Here is a 16,228-nt window from a genome sequence, read left to right as displayed (position 1 = left end):
ATAGTGAAGACATCAAAACTATGAAAGAACAAATATGGACTCATTTAGTAACTAAAAAAGTGTTCAACAAATGAAAATAGATTTTAGATTCTTCAAAGTAGCTACTCTTTGCCAAGAGTGTGCAAAGCTGTCATCAAGGCAAAGGGTGGCTACTTTGAAGAACCTCAAATATAAAATATGTGTCACGATCGTCTTGCTGAGAGAGAGTGGACCAAGGCGCAGCGTGTGCAAAATACATTCTCTTTTATTTTAGAGAAAGGAAAAAACACGCAACGAACACTTTAACAAACAGAAACAAAACAACAAACGATCGTGACGCTATAGACGTACGTGCACACACAAGCTACAAACGTACAACATAGACAATTACCCACATTAACCTAGTGCCCATGGCTGTCTTAAATATGGCTCCCAATCAGAGACAATTAATGACATCTGTCTCTGATTGAGAACCATTCAGGCAACCAGCTAGACACCTACACTAAACACAAACCCATCTACTCTACTTAACCCCCTAAACCATTCAACCACCCTAGACAATACAAAAACACATACCTTCCCCATGTCACACCCTGACCTAACTAAAATAATAAAGGAAACAAAGAATACTAAGGCCAGGGCGTGACAATATGCTATGATTTGTTTAACACTTTGTTGGTGTTATTTCATAGTTTTGATGACTTCACTATTATTCTACAATGTAGAAAATAGTAAAAATAAGGAAAAATCCTTGAATGAGTAAGTGTGTCCAAACTTTTGACTGGTACTGTATATATATTCATTAGTGCAACGTGACTGCAATAGGGTTAGGCTTAGGGTTATGGGACAAATCAACCTTTTTTTTCTAAATTGGTGGTGGTTTGAATTTATTGATAAAATGCACAAGCTAATTGTGGATGTGGGATGTGGGGCAAAGGGCCAAAATGTGGGACTTGTGGTCACCCTACCCAAATCATCAAGGGCTATTTGCAAGTACACATCCTAGGCGTATGGACTATAGCCTACATTCCATGGACCAATGATATGCACATGCAAATAGGCTAGCCCTTGATGATTTGGGGTTTGCATTCATTTAGGCCTGTATATTGTGTGTGTGAAGTGGAAACAGGTGCATAGGGAACAAGCAAAGAAATGTATGCCCACAAGCTACTGTAGGCTGCTATGTGTGCAGAGACACATATCCTGTTGTAAAACATTGATCATAGGCCTATTGTTTGGTTGTTTTTGGTGTTTTGAGTAGCATCTTTTCTATTGTATTCTATTGTGTTCTATTCTATTATATTCCAGTGACCTGTAGCCTATGATACATTTCAATATATTTGCTTCCCTGGAATAATGTACTCACAACCTATTTAGGAAAACAACCTGTAGTCACTGGTTTTCATTGAGGGGCCTGTGGCCCTTATTTAAAGTATCCTTCCTTTCTTTCTCTCTTGAAGATATCTCTGATCTGAATGATTGTGATAAGATCAGGGATTTAGACTGAAGTTTTTAGACTGAATTTAGACTGAAGAGTTTGTTTGTGTATTTGTTTGTCTGTACCTGTGTGTGTCTCTTCATAGTCCCGCTGTTCCATAAGGTGTATTTTTATCTGGTTTTAAATCTGATTCTACTGCTTGCATCAGTTACCTGATGTGGAATAGATTTCCATGTAGTACTGTGCTCCTCCCATAGTATGTAATGGACATGGGGATTGTGAAGAGACCTCTGGTGGCATGTCTTGTAGGGTATGCATGGGTTTCCGAGCTGTGTGCTAGACACATTTTTGCTCAGGCCAAGATTTCCATATGGCTCATGGCCCTGCATAATTCCAGTCGCAGTGATGTGACACAGCCTTGACTATCCCCAATGCAATTTAGGCTGCATCCACTGCAAGCGTTATAAAAGCCTACAATTACGCCTGCTACAGCTCAGCGCAGGCCGGTCAAAGAGCGCCATCGTCTGCCTCTAAATATATCGCTCCCCTTCCCTTGACTCTCCCCTTCTCTGCACATCACTGAACGTTAGCGCATGCATCCATTACAGAGCAGCAGAGGTTTTCATTCGATCCTGGCAGCTATACCTGAAGAGCGCGACATACGAGGGACCTGGCAATGATCTCACTGGACTTCAATTTGAATGTTTTGACAAGGGACCTGTCACTTTATCTGGAAAATCAAGTGAAAGTTGGGCTTTTTGGATCTGGAGTACTGTCACTGGTGCTCGGCTTCAGCGCAGCTTATGCCTACTACTACTTGATCTCTGTCGCGAAGGTAGGGGTCACAGAGGCTGCTTTGAAGAATCATTATTTAATACAAAGGGATACATTGTAACTGGCAATTGTCTTGTTAAAATGTGTCATAACGGTTATTATGATGGAGGCTATCGCTGGCGCTTTTGCGCATCAAACTGGCTCAGCAGCTGGATGGTTTGCTGAGGAGGCTGATTATTTCAGTAGCCTACGAGCGTCAACGGTACTGCACATATGATACGACATCTTTCAATAAAATGGTGTCGTATTTTCTTTAGACTAAATGTGACATTTCAAGATTTGTACAAGGCCTACGGATATACAAATGTTAAATTGCCATTTAGGCTGGATATATTTTTTATCGTGAGTCCTTTTTGTATTCTTAAAAGGCTGGGTATAGACTATTGTTATACAAGCTGTCAAACATCTGTATGCAGTGTAGCCTACTGCATGGTCACAAATTAATGTTTTTTTTCTCCCGATATTCAATTTCCCCCAATAATTAAACACATAGGCCAAGGCTACATACCATTAGGCTAATGTTAGATTATATATATTTTTAAACATATTAGAAGGGGTCATGCATTCTATTATTCGTTATAATTAAATTCAGAGATTAAAGGTCTCTATGCTCTGACAGGACAGATGTGTTTGATTTGATATTGTGGTGACCTCATATAATCCCAGTTACAACACAGCCTATCACTGTGTCTGTCACTGTATTCTCATTGCCAGTCTCCTTCCTTTCCATCACTAGTGATTGCAGAATGTCTCTATAACTCACCAAAATATTTAATATTTTCTGACACTTTACACAGTCCGCTAGACTAAAAGTAGAGCAATATAATATTGAGATTCCAGTCTTGATAGTGCATTATAATTACACTATAGTTGTGGAGATATTTAGTTTGGAATGTTACAGAAAGGTTGCACCATTAGCAAATAAACCATATGGAAAAATGAAATATGACTTATGTTGACATGTCATTTATGATAGTGCAAGACAGAGAATTATATATATCACATGATTTCAGTGAAGAGGCTGCACTATATGGGTACTGTAAGAGAGGGGTTATGTAGATGGTGAATGATGATGAAATATAATAACTGTTTTCAAGAGATTGTCATCAGTAGTATACATTTTGCCATTTAAATTGGTATAAGAGAAAGAGCACAAGCATTTCTCTTTCACTTGCCACAGATTAAAACCATTTGATGTTTGAAATAGTTTCACCTAAAATAGTTTAAATCACGAATTAAAACATCTTTGAATCTTGAAAGTATGTGATGTATCTTTTCAATCCTCATGGTCCATATCTCTTTCTCTACACAAGCTATTAGCCAACGTCATTATTGGAAAGCCTCATCACTGACTCAGACTGTTCATGTCTTGTATTGCAGAAGCCCCAACTGATTTCTGGTGGAAAGAAGTTCTACCAGTTCCTGCGGGACCAATGTCCCGTGGTGTCAGAGACCTACTACCCCACCTTCTGGTGCTGGGAGAGCCGGATCCAGACGGTGCTTAGGCCCTTCGTCACGGCTAAACCAGGTGTCAGCTACAGAAAGTAAGACTTTTATAGGATCAGACGTGATGGTAACAGTATTATTGTATAAACACTATAATAAGTTGTATCTCTGTACAATGTTGAAACAACTATCTAAAAATGAATACTACTGAGAAGATCTTCAGCATGTTAAGGGGGAGGGTTTCCCTGGTGTGATGGTGAAATTAAACTGGGTGAACTGGGATTAAACTGGAGAAATGGGTTTAAAATCATGGTGTTTATGTCTCATAAGAGATAAGCCTGTTGCATGGTGTTGGTTTCAAAATACACCTGCACGTTATACATGTCCTGTTTACCAAAAAGAACACTATGTATTTCAAGTATTTTAAGCCTTTTTGGGCTCTGCTCAGACCTGTTCTTCATGTTCGCTCAATGTGTGGCAAAGTTCAAGGGTCACTTGGCCTAGTGACCAGTTAATCCACTTCCTGCAGCGGACGTTATCCACTCATCACCAGTTACCACCAGTAGCCAACACACTTGCTATCCTTAGGTTAGGTAATGTCGCATGGTTAGTTAGTGCCCTGAGTTCTTTCTGGGCAGGTGACCTGTCAAGGAAAAACTCTGGGCCCAAGTTAAAGGCAGGGCCGGATTACCAAACGGGCACGCAGGACACGTGCCCCGGGCCCCGGGCCCCAGAACCCAAATACCATATGTAGACGTCATAAGCAGTGGCAAAATAATGTATCTTTAAACTGCAACATTTTCTCTCAGCCTCATGAAAAAATGTGTAGAATAGCAGGACATTTGCTTTACAACTGGAACATTTTCTCTCAGCCTCATGACAATATGTGTAGAATAGTATTATAAAACTTCACATTTTTATCTCTGCCCCATGGTAAAATCTGTTGAAATGCAGGAAGTTAGCTGGGGTGCTTCCGGGAGGTAGGTGCTTAGTCCGGCCCTGGTTAAAGGGTATGGGAACTAAGGCCCTATGTTTTTCCTGGTCAGGTCACATGGTTGGTCAAGGTAAAAAAAACGAATGGTTCACCATCAAACGCAATTGGTCAGTTTTCACCATAGACAGCAGCCATGGCAACATACAGTAAAGTAATAGAACATTTCCTGCTGTATTAGGAACAGGCTTTTACCTTACTTCCACTTTTGATTCTTTTATTATTAGGCTTTAAGGCATTAAAGCAGTTGGTTTGATCATCTAAGTACTGAAATGTGCCCGTTCTTTGATTCCTTTCACTCAGGTTTAACAACGTGAAACAAATTTCCTGCGTCTTATTCTTAGCCAAGACTTAGCAGCAGAAAGGTGAAAAGAGTCTTTTGTGTGATGGTATTGGCTCAGGCCACCTGGGCTTCTTTAGTGCATTCTGTTAGAGATTAATGGCCAGGGTGTCCCAGGGCTCCTGCATGCATTAGGTGGATTGAAATTAATTAAAAGGGGTTGGGGGTAGTTAGTGTACAGTATATGCCACAGAACTGAAATTAGTAGGAAATAGCCTAGTGGTTCGATCAGATTTACTGTCCAAATACAGTATCTATATGCATGTCAATCTCTCCTGGCTCAAAGTAGAGGAGAGATTGACTTCATCGCTACAAGTATTTGTGAGAGGTATTGACATGTTGAAAGCACAGAGCTGTCTGTTTAAACGACTAGCACACAGCTCAGACCCCCATGCATACCCTACAAGACATGCCACCAGAGGTCTCTTCACAGTCCCCAAGTCCAGAACAGACTATGGGAAGTGCACAGTACTACATAGAGCCATGACTACATGGAACTCTATTCCACATCAGGTAACTGATGCAAGCAGTAGAATCAGATTTAAAAAACAGATGAAAATGCACCTTATGGAACAACGGGGACTGTGAAGCAACACAAACATAGGCACAGACAAATGCATACACATACATGATAACCTACGACTGTACACACACATACACATGGATTTTGTGTTGTAGATATGTGGTAGGGGAGTATGGGCCTGAGGGCACATACTTAGTGTGTTGTGAATTCTGTAATCAAATCAAATCAAATGTTATTTGTCACATGCGCCAAATACAACAGGTGTAGACCTTCTAGTAAAATGCTTACTTACAAGCCCTTAACCAACAATGCAGTTTTAAGAAAAATAAGTGTTAAGTAAGAAATAGATAAGTAAAAAATAATTAAAGAGCAGCAGTAAAATAATAGTTGCGAGGCTATATACAGGGGGTACCGGTACAGAGTCAATGTGTGGGGGCACCGGTTAGTCGAGGAAATTGAGGTAATATGTACATGTAGGTAGAGTTAAAGTGACTATGCATAGATAATAAACAGAGAGTAGCAGCAGCGTAAAAGAGGGGGGGACAATGCACATAGTCTGGGAGCCATTTGATTAGCTGTTCAGGAGTCTTATGGCTTGGGGGTAGAAGCTGTTAAGAAGCCTTTTGGACCTACACTTGGCACTCCGGTACCGCTTGCCGTGCGGTAGCAGAGAGAACAGTCTATGACTGGGGGGGTCTTTGACCATTTTCAGGGCCTTACTCTGACACCGCCTGGTATAAAGATTAATAGAGATGAATGTAATGAATGTATTGTAATGTTTTTAAAACTGTATAACTGCCTTAATCTTGCCGGAAGAGTAGCTTCTGCCTTGGCAGGAAGTAATGGGGATCCATAATAAATACTTTATTTATTTCAGAAGCAGGCCTACTATCCATCTTGGTTGGCCATTGAAATTGATGATGACTTTGCTCCTTAGTGGACAACCTACATAAATACAGTAACTGATAACACCGATCGAATTATGACAACAAAACAATAGTCTTTACTACTGTTGCTGAAAGTGGCACTATAGGTAACTAACCACAGAAGGGGATGTTAGCCTGATTATAGGCCGTCTATCATTATTGTCCTGGCCATGACAGCCAGTCTACCCATGCAGTCAGTCAGACATATACGTACAGTATGTCAGTGTATTAAATTACTCAGAAGAATGCCCTAGTTTCCCGTGTCACTATTTCTATTTTTTTATTAGTATTATTATTGTCTTTATCTTTAACTCTGCATTGTTGGAAAAGGACCCGTCAGTAAGCATTTCACTGTTAGTCTACACCTGTTGTTTATGAAGCATGTGACAAATAAAATGTGATTTGATTTTATTTCGTGCCAAGGGCATTCCACTTCCCTTAGCGTTTGTCTGACCATTGTCCAATAAAGCAGCTACATGTTTCCCAAATCCCACAATGCACCATGGCAGCAGGCGGGTCTTACCCACCACCTGTCTCAGATCAAAGCCTGTGTGTGTGTGTGAGTGTGTGTGTGTGTGCGCGTGTGTGTGTGTCACGGATCCCCCCGGTACTGATACCCATTCTGTTCACCAGTCCCGGAGGTCTACGTCACCGGCTTTCTAGGTTTAACTGAACGGGATTCATTATCATCAACCCTGGGCTGTCTTGTCTGATTACACACACCTGGTTCCCATTTCCCCTGATTAGTATGTTATATACGTATGTGCCCTCTGTTCCCTCTGTCTTTGTCGGTTATTGTTCCCATGTCCGTTGGTTGTGTGAGTACCTATGTGTTGGTGCAGCTGTTATGCTGCGTGCTTTATATATTGTGTATTACGGGTATCGTCCTGTGTCGCTCAATGAGGTTTACCCTCGCTCTTTTGGTTGGGTACAGCCCAGTGTTTTTGTATACGTGTTTGTTTTGGGTGTATTAAAACCCCTATTGTGTATTCCTGCGCCTGTCTTCAAATCCTTTATACCAGCGTGACAGTGTGTGTTTAAGCGATGACATTTGTGGGAGATTATTAGTCCTAAGGGAAGAAAATACCTCCACTATCCACGTTTATTATGTCTATAAAAGAGTTCCCTGCACTGTTCCCTGCACTGTTGGAGCTAGAAACCTCACCATCTTAAATAAGCATGCCCCTTTCAAAAACTGTATAACTAAGAACAGATATAGCCCTTGGTTCACTCCAGACCTGACTGCCCTCGACCAGCACAAAAACATCCTGTGGCGGACTGCACTAGCAGTCCGCGATAACTTTTCAGGGAAGTCAGGAACCAATACACACAGTCAGTCAGGAAAGCGAAGGCTAGCCTTTTCAAACAGAAATGTGCATCCTGTAACTCTAACTCCAAACAGTTTTGGGACACTGTAAAGTCCATGGAGAATAAGAGCACCTTCTCCCAGCTGCCCACTGCACTGAGGCTAGGTAATACTGTCACCACCGATAAGTCCACGATAATCGAGAATTTCAATAAGCATTTCTCTACGGCTGGCCATGCTTTCCTCCTGGCTACCCTAACCCCGGCCAACAGCTCCACACCCCCGCAGCTACTTGCCCAAGCCTCCCCAGCTTCTCCTTCACCCAAATCCAGATAGCAGATGTTCTGAAAGAGCTGCAAAACCTGGACCCGTACAAATCAGCAGGGCTAGACAATCTGGACCCTCTCTTTTGAAAATGATCTACCTCCATTGTTGCAAGCCGTATTACCAGTCTGTTCAACCTCTCTTTCATATCGTCCGAGATCCCTAAAGATTGGAAAGCTGCCGCGGTCATCCCCCTCTTCAAAGGGGGTTATAATCTAGACCCAAACTGTTATGGACCTATATCCATCCTGCCCTGCCTTTCTAAAGTCTTCGAAAGCCAAGTTAATAAACAGATCACTGACCATTTTGAATTCCACCGTACCTTCTCCTCTATGCAATCTGGTTTCCGAGCTGGTCACGGGTGCACCTCAACCACGCTCAAGGTCCTAAACAATATCATAACCACCATCGATAAAAGAAAGGACTGTGCAGCCGTCTTCATCGACCTGGCCAAGGCTTTCAACTCTGTCAATCACCACATTCTTATTGGCAGACTCAACCGCCTTGGTTTCTCAAATGACTGCCTCGCCTGGTTCACCAACTACTTCTCAGACAGAGTTCAGTGTGTCAAATCGGAGGGCCTGTTGTCCGGACCTCTGGCAGTCTCTATGGGGGTACCACAGGGTTCAAATCTTGGGCCGACTCTTTTCTCTGTATATATCAACGATGTTGCTCTTGCTGCGGGTGATTCCCTGATCCACCTCTACGCAGATGACACCGTTCTGTATACATCTGGTGTCACGTTCCTGACCTTATTTCCTTTATTTTGTCTTTGTTTAGTATGGTCAGGGCGTGAGTTGGGGTGGGCATTCTATGTTATGTGTTTCTATGTTGGGTTCAATGTATTAGCCTGATATGGTTCTCAATTAGGGGCAGGTGTTTTACGTTTCCTCTGATTGAGAACCATATTAAGGTAGGCTGTTCTCTGTTTGTTTGTGGGTGATTGTTCCTGTGTCAGTGTTTGTACCACACGGGACTGTTTCGTTCGTTCGTGTGTTCCGTCCTGTTCGTGCGTTCATGTGTTTTGTTCTCAAGTTCAGGTCTGTTCACGTCGTTTGTTATTTTGTAGTTTGTTCAAGTGTTTTTTCGTCTTCGTTTAAATAAACGTGATTATGTCTTTAAACTACCCTGCATATTGGTCCGATCCTTGCTCCTCTTCAGATGAGGAGAAAGACGAGCATTACATCTGGCCCTTCTTTGGACACTGTGTTAACAAACCTCCAAAAGAGCTTCAATGCCATCCAACACTCTTTCCGTGGCCTCCAACTGCTCTTAAACACCAGTAAAACTAAATGCATGCTTTTCAACCGTTCGCTGCCCGCACCCGCCCCCCCCCCCGACTATCATCACTACTCTGGACGGTTCGCTCTTAGAATATGTGGACAACTACAAATACATAGGTGTCTGGCTAGACTGTAAACTCTCCTTTCAGACTCATATTAAACATCTCCAATCCAAAATAAAATCTAGAATCGGCTTCCTATTTCGCAACAAAGCCTCCTTCACTCACGCCGCAAAACTTACCCTAGTAAAACTGACTATCCTACTGATCCTCGACTTCGGCGATGTCATTTACAAAATAGCCTCCAACACTCTACTCAGCAAACTGGATGCGGTCTATCACAGTGCTATCCGTTTTGTCACCAAAGCCCCATATACCACCCACCACTGCGACCTGTATGCTCTAGTCGTCTGGCCCTTGCTACATATTCGTCAGCAGACCCACTGGCTCCAGGTCATCTATAAGTCTTTGCTAGGTAAAGCTCTGCCTTATCTCAGCTCACTGGTCACGATAGCAACACCCACCCGTATCACGCGCTCCAGCAGGTATATCTCACTGGTCATCCCCAAAGCCAACACCTCTTTTGGCCGCCTTTCCTTCCAGTTCTCTGCTGCCAATGACTGGAACGATTTGCAAAAATCGCTGAAGCTGGAGACTTATATTTCCCTCACTAACTTTAAACATCAGCTCTCTGAGCAGCTAACCGATCGCTGCAGCTGTACATAGCCTATCTGTAAATAGCCCACCCAATCTACCTACCTCATCCCCATATTGTTTTTATTTACTTTTCTGCTCTTTTGAACACCATTATTTCTACTTGCACATCATCTGCACATCTATCATTCCAGTGTTAATTTGCAAAATTGTAATTACTTCGCAATGATGGCCTATTTATTTCCTTACCACCTCACGCCATTTGCACACACTGTATATAGACTTTCCTTTTTTTCTATTGTGTTATTGATTGTACGCTTGTTTATTCCATGTGTAACTCTGTGTTTGTGTCACACTGCTTTGCTTCATCTTGTCCAGGTCGCAGTTGTAAATTAGAACTTGATCTCAACTAGCCTACCTGGTTAAATAAAGGTGAAATTAAAAAAAGAAACAAGCATTTTGCTGCACCTGAAGTAACATATTGCAAATCTGTGTAAGCAACCAATAAACTTTTGATTGGATTTGAAAGAGATGTCCTCCTATTCGGTGGGTCGGGCTCGCTCCCGATTGGTGCATGCTCTGACCAGCTAGCTCCAGATTGGTGCATGGCCTACAACCCCAGTGGCTGCCCCAGTCTGGCCTTTAAGTACATATTTAATGCTGGTGTGGTTCTATAATTTCATTCCACTTCCAATTAGACAGACATACTGTACATGGGCCGCAGGGCCAGCCATGTTGGTGTTGTCGCCTGGTCGCTCGTTTGGTGGCTTGGTGGCGTGAGATGGATTACACTGGGATTTGTTGACCTCAGCTGACGGCCTAGACTTGTGGAAACTAGAAATTGATTCTCCATAAGAATCCACTGCTGCTGCAGCGAGCTCCCCACCCCCCCACCACCCTTCCCTCTTCGCCATCCGTGCCCTTCCCTGCTTCTGAGTAGCCTGGTCTTTTTTTCTCACTGTCCATCCTCAGTTTTACAGGTGACCCATATCAGATTTGCGCATTCACACTGATGTAGCATCTGAAGTAGCACATAGATGCAAAGCTAATTTCCTGTCACTGTTTCTTTACGGTTGGGGGGTGGTTGTCATGGTAACGTGCAGGTGATGTGCAAAAAAATCCATTCAGGACAAAAAACTGGATTTGAGCATCCAGACAGGTTGCGTATGGATCATCCAAATTATATCAGGATTGAGATCCACATATGGATGCAGTTTAAATTTGAAGTCAAAAGATCAGCTTCCATGTGTTTTTCGTTTGTTTACACAATACAGAAAATATCATAGGTATCAGATATGACAAATAATTTGAAAAAGATCTGAAATGGGCTGCCTGTGTAAACGAAGCCTGAGAGGCTGATTGCTAGATAAATTAAGTGGTTGTCAACTAGTGCCAGACTGCATTCCCTTTGGCAAAGGTAACGTTAGTGATGGGTTCACACTGTAGTAATCGCTGTACCTGTAACTGAAGAGGGACCTTTAAGTAAAGAACAATGCCTTTTTGCTGTGTCCTGATTTGAGGTTTGGTTAGAAAGCAATACAGTGTACCTACTATACTCTATCTAATGCAATCTATACCGGATATATATGAAATCTAATACTTTACTGTATAGAATTATTAACAAAAGTCATATTTACTGTCTTGTTGGTCCCTATATGGATTCTGTAGTTCCGTTTTTTTAAATCACAAAGCATAATCTGTAAGAACCTTGGAGGTTGAGTATTTACAAAACCTTGTCATTTCTTCTGCATTCTGTGCAATGAGCTTCCGCTTTACTGAACATATTGTAAGGAAGCTGCAGTGTAGAACCTAGGCCTACTTGCAGAGTGTGTGTGTGCAATTTAGTGGTGTCTTTTTCTGCCCTGACTGTTATATCTGACCCCCTCTTTGCAGTGAGCTCATTAGAGCAGAAGATGGAGGACAGATCTCTCTGGATTGGTTCGACAACGATGACAGCGCCTCCCACCCCAACGCGGCCACACGGCCCACCGTCCTGCTGCTTCCAGGCCTGACCGGTACCAGCAGAGAGTCCTACATCCTCCACATGGTGCAGCAGAGCAGGGATCTGGGTTATAGGTGGGTGGTCCTGATTCCAAGTATTGCACAGTGCACAGTTTTTATTCATTCAGACGGTTGTTCAATTCAATAATGTGGATTGGTCCTATGCCTTAACCTGTAGGAATATTGTAAGCACAGTCAACTCTTGCTCATCTGTTTTAGTGCATTGCAGTTCAATAGTCCAAATTCAAATACATTATCTTTGCAATGAAAGTCCCAAGATATTGCATATGTTAGGAGTTAAACTGTATGAATGGATTAAGGTTACTTGAGGTAAGCAGCTGCTGAAAGAGAGGCTAGCCAAGCTCTCAGTAGGCAGAGCAGTGCAGACCTGCTTTGGAAAGAAAGAGCTGAATATTGCACAAGCACTAAGAGATGCTGAGTGGCAGATTTTTATCCTCCAAAAGGCCCTTCTGTGTTCCCTGCACTCATTCTTTCAAACAGAGGGAGGGGGCAGAGAAGAGGAAGGGGGGTGCAGAGAAGTGGGGAAGGGGGGTGCAGAGAAGTGGGGAAGGGGGGTGCAGAGAAGTGGGGAAGGGGGGTGCAGAGAAGTGGGGAAGGGGGGTGCAGAGAAGTGGGGAAGGGGGGGGCAGAGAAGTGGGGAAGGGGGGGGCAGAGAAGTGGGGAAGGGGGGGGGCAGAGAAGTGGGGAAGGGGGGGGGCAGAGAAGTGGGGGAGGGGGGCAGAGAAGTGGGGGAGGGGGGCAGAGAAGAGGGGGAGGGGGGCAGAGAAGAGAAGAGAAGGGAAGAGAAGGGGGGGGCAGAGAAGAGAGGGAGGGGGCAGGCAAACGGAGCAGGGCAGGGAGGGGGGACAAGCAGGCAAACTCAGCATCTTTCCACCCCTGCCCTCACCCCGGCCCTCACCCCGGCCCTGTCCTGCAAGCTTAATGAATTACAGCTTACTGGTACAAGCTTTGCAGCTTAGCTTAGCCCAACCAGCTTCGGCTATGCAGGAGGAAGTGAATGTGCGTCACACCATCCCCTGCCCTTTCCACACCCCAACCTACAGCATGCCCCCACCCTGCTGCTGAATTTTCACAGCAAGTCTCTTAGATATGTGGAATGATATGTATATCTCTTAGATGTGGAATGGTATCAAACACATGGTTTCTATGTGTTTGATGCCGTTCCATTTGCTCCGTTCTAGACATTATTATGAGCAGTCCTCCCCATAGCAGCCTCCACTGGTTTCTTTACATATTCCACCTTATTCCCTTTTCACTGCTGTGAAGTACATTTGTTTAAACATTGTTTGGTGGCAGTTCACCTGGTGCACCTGTAAGAGAATGCACCTATAAGAGAATGCACCTGGAAGTTAGAACATTATTATGACACAAAATGTAAATTGGTGAAACTAATGCAAGGAATGCAATTCAATGAATGGATTTTAAAAGGTTATTTAGTGCATGTTTTTGTTGTGTTTCAGGTGTGCGGTATTCAACAACAGAGGGGTGTCTGGTGAAACTCTCTTGGTAAGAATCTAATATTCATACAAAGTACAGTTTAAAAGGATTTTTGCGTGTATGCCTTATGTTTTCAATTCAGACATGCATTCAAAAACATAAAATGATTCAATGATTATATTACTCTGTACAATCAAAATGTATCTTCATGTCCAATCAAAAGGCATCTGAATCTACACAGATATGCAAACACTCACAACATGACACAGCGACATAGGCCCTACATCCTTTTGGCACTCTACTCCACATGCCTGTGCACTTGTCTCTGGCAGAGTGCATGCTTTCCCTTGCATTGTGACTGGAGCTATTCTTCAGTGTGTCACCCAGCACCCCATAGCATGTCTGTGTCTGTGTCACACGTGGCATGTGTAACCCATAGTATATTGGGTAACCCACAAGGAGCCTAGTCCAGACAGTGTGCAGACAGACGATGTTATCACATAGCAGGGATTATTAAGTGGACAGATAGATAGTGTATTCTAGCACTGGTCCGTAGAGCAGAATGAGCTTTCCCTGTCCTGTCTTCACGAAGACCCACAAGGTTTATCTTTGAATCTATTTCCGTTCATATATAATCACTGAAGCTGGAGACTCTTACCTCCCTCACTAGCTTTAAGCACCAGCTGTCAGAGCAGCTCACCGGTAAATTGGCCATCCAACTACCTCATCCCCATACTGTTTTTATTTATTTATCTTGCTCCTTTGCACCCCAGTATCTCTACTTGCACATTCGTCTTCTGCACATCTATCACTCCAGTGTTTAATTGGTATATTGTAATTACTTCGCCACCATGGCCTATTTATTGCCTTACCTCCCGTATCTTACCTCATTGGCACACACTGTATATAGACTTTTTCTACTGCATTATTGACTATATGTTTGTTTATTCCATGTGTAACTCTGTGTTGTATGTGTCGAACTGCTTTGCTTTATCTTGACCAGGTCGCAGTTGTAAATGAGAACTTGTTCTCAACTAGCCTACCTGGTTAAATAAAGGTGAAATAAATAAAAAATGTATATTTAGCCAACAATTAGCTCTTTACTCTACTATCAATCTTCATTGAAGTGAGGACGGACTATAATGCTATTGAAGAGATGCTAACTTGTTAGAAAATGTGCATATGCAATGGACAAAAACTGGTTGAATCAACGTTGTTTCCACGTCATTTCAACCCCAAAAAATCTATGTGGACGTTGAATCAACGTGGGAAAACTGATTGGTTTTGCAAAAAGTCAAGCGCATTTTATATATTTTTTCACCCAACTTTTAACCTCAATCCCAATGACATGATTTCACGTTGAGTTCACGTTAGTTGACAACTCAACCAAAGGTAAATCAAAACTAGACATTGAACTTGTCTGTGCCCAGTGGGTAATTATATTATGTACCAGTGTCACCCAAACAGCTCAGCCAATCCACAATTGGAATCTAGTATGTGGACACAATTCGTCCAATGTCCCTTTTGAGATCTGTGCTCTCAGAATGAATGAATGGGTTGTTTAGTGTCTTGTCCTTGTTGTATTCACATGTGCAGTCACATAGACACAAATGCACGCAAGCAAGAACACACACACAAACACACACACAAGTTATAATATTACAACGACAACCCCAGGCCAGGTTTTCATCTGAAAGGGCTATTCTCAGTTGCCAAACTGGGCCAATACTGTAGTGCGCGCATGGAATTAGAATACTAGTAATTTAGTAGGATCTCTATGTGCATATGTGAAGAATGATTACAACTATTGCACTACATAACGTGGTTGTAAGAAAGAAATTACAATCCTTCCATTAGCTTTGAGGAATTGTGCTGAAGTTTTATGTAAATGACTAAACTTCCATACGCCTTTGTGACTGTTTTCTCTGCAGCCAGTTGAGTGTGAATGGCATCCATTGTTTAAATAGGGCACAGTGTTGGAATGAATGTCCTGCTGTGTGAAGTGCCCTCTGCTTGGCCACAACTAGGGCTACTGCCCTAACTCCACACTGACCCCCCACTCACACACACCACAATAGTGTGGTAGCCCGCTCAGTTAGTCTAAGCATTACCTTTCGGAGCTAATGCAATTCTTCAGGTCTCCAACCACCTTTGTTAGTCTAAGCATTTAACATACAATAAATGCTTTAGTTGGTCCATTTAATTCACATCATATTTCATAGTAATATGTAACATTACTACAATGGATGGTTATTGGACTTTGAACTTTATATTGTATCTGTATTGTAGGAGACAACTTTATTACTGTATCATTGAAGAGGAAATTGTTTCAATCTGTTTTTATTATTGTTGTAACATTACCAGCATGGCATATTTCCATACAGGATTTACCTCAGTGTTTTACCAAAAAGGCTCAGACCTTTCTGTTTCTATCTACGTGGGCCAGTATCCGTGTCTCATTGGGCCAAGGCTCCGGCGGACCTGCTCTTGGGGCCAAGGCAAAGCCCTGGGTACTTTTCAGCTGGAATTTACATAACCATGGCTAACTGTGAACTTTAACATCTTCTCACAAAGCAAGTCTTGAATGATGCAGATGTTGTTGATTAGTCTTTAGTGTCACCCTCCTGATGGAAACACAATAACACTAGAGCTTACAATAACAAACACTCATTGGTGCGGGGGTAAGTCTCATTGGAAAAGCACCAGTAGATTTCCTACTCCACTCA

The 16,228-nt window shown here is 42.7% G+C and overlaps 1 protein-coding gene across 1 annotated transcript in view; it reads left to right on the top strand.

Moving 5' to 3' along the window:
* Nucleotides 1-2,093: 2,093 nt before the first annotated feature.
* The window catches only part of LOC120055333 (phospholipase ABHD3-like), a 47,217-nt gene continuing 33,082 nt past the window's right edge, over nt 2,094-16,228 (top strand). Inside the window, exons 1-4 of the mRNA XM_039003207.1 lie at nt 2,094-2,252; nt 3,632-3,795; nt 11,937-12,119; nt 13,526-13,571. Coding sequence (XP_038859135.1) covers nt 2,094-2,252; nt 3,632-3,795; nt 11,937-12,119; nt 13,526-13,571 — 552 coding nt within the window. The remainder of the gene's footprint in view (nt 2,253-3,631; nt 3,796-11,936; nt 12,120-13,525; nt 13,572-16,228) is intronic.

The sequence above is a fragment of the Salvelinus namaycush genome, chromosome 11 (genome assembly GCF_016432855.1).
Source record: "Salvelinus namaycush isolate Seneca chromosome 11, SaNama_1.0, whole genome shotgun sequence".
Classification (NCBI taxonomy): Eukaryota; Metazoa; Chordata; class Actinopteri; order Salmoniformes; family Salmonidae; genus Salvelinus; species Salvelinus namaycush.
Note: the sequence above shows the minus strand (reverse complement) of the source record. Positions and strands in the feature narration are given on the sequence as shown.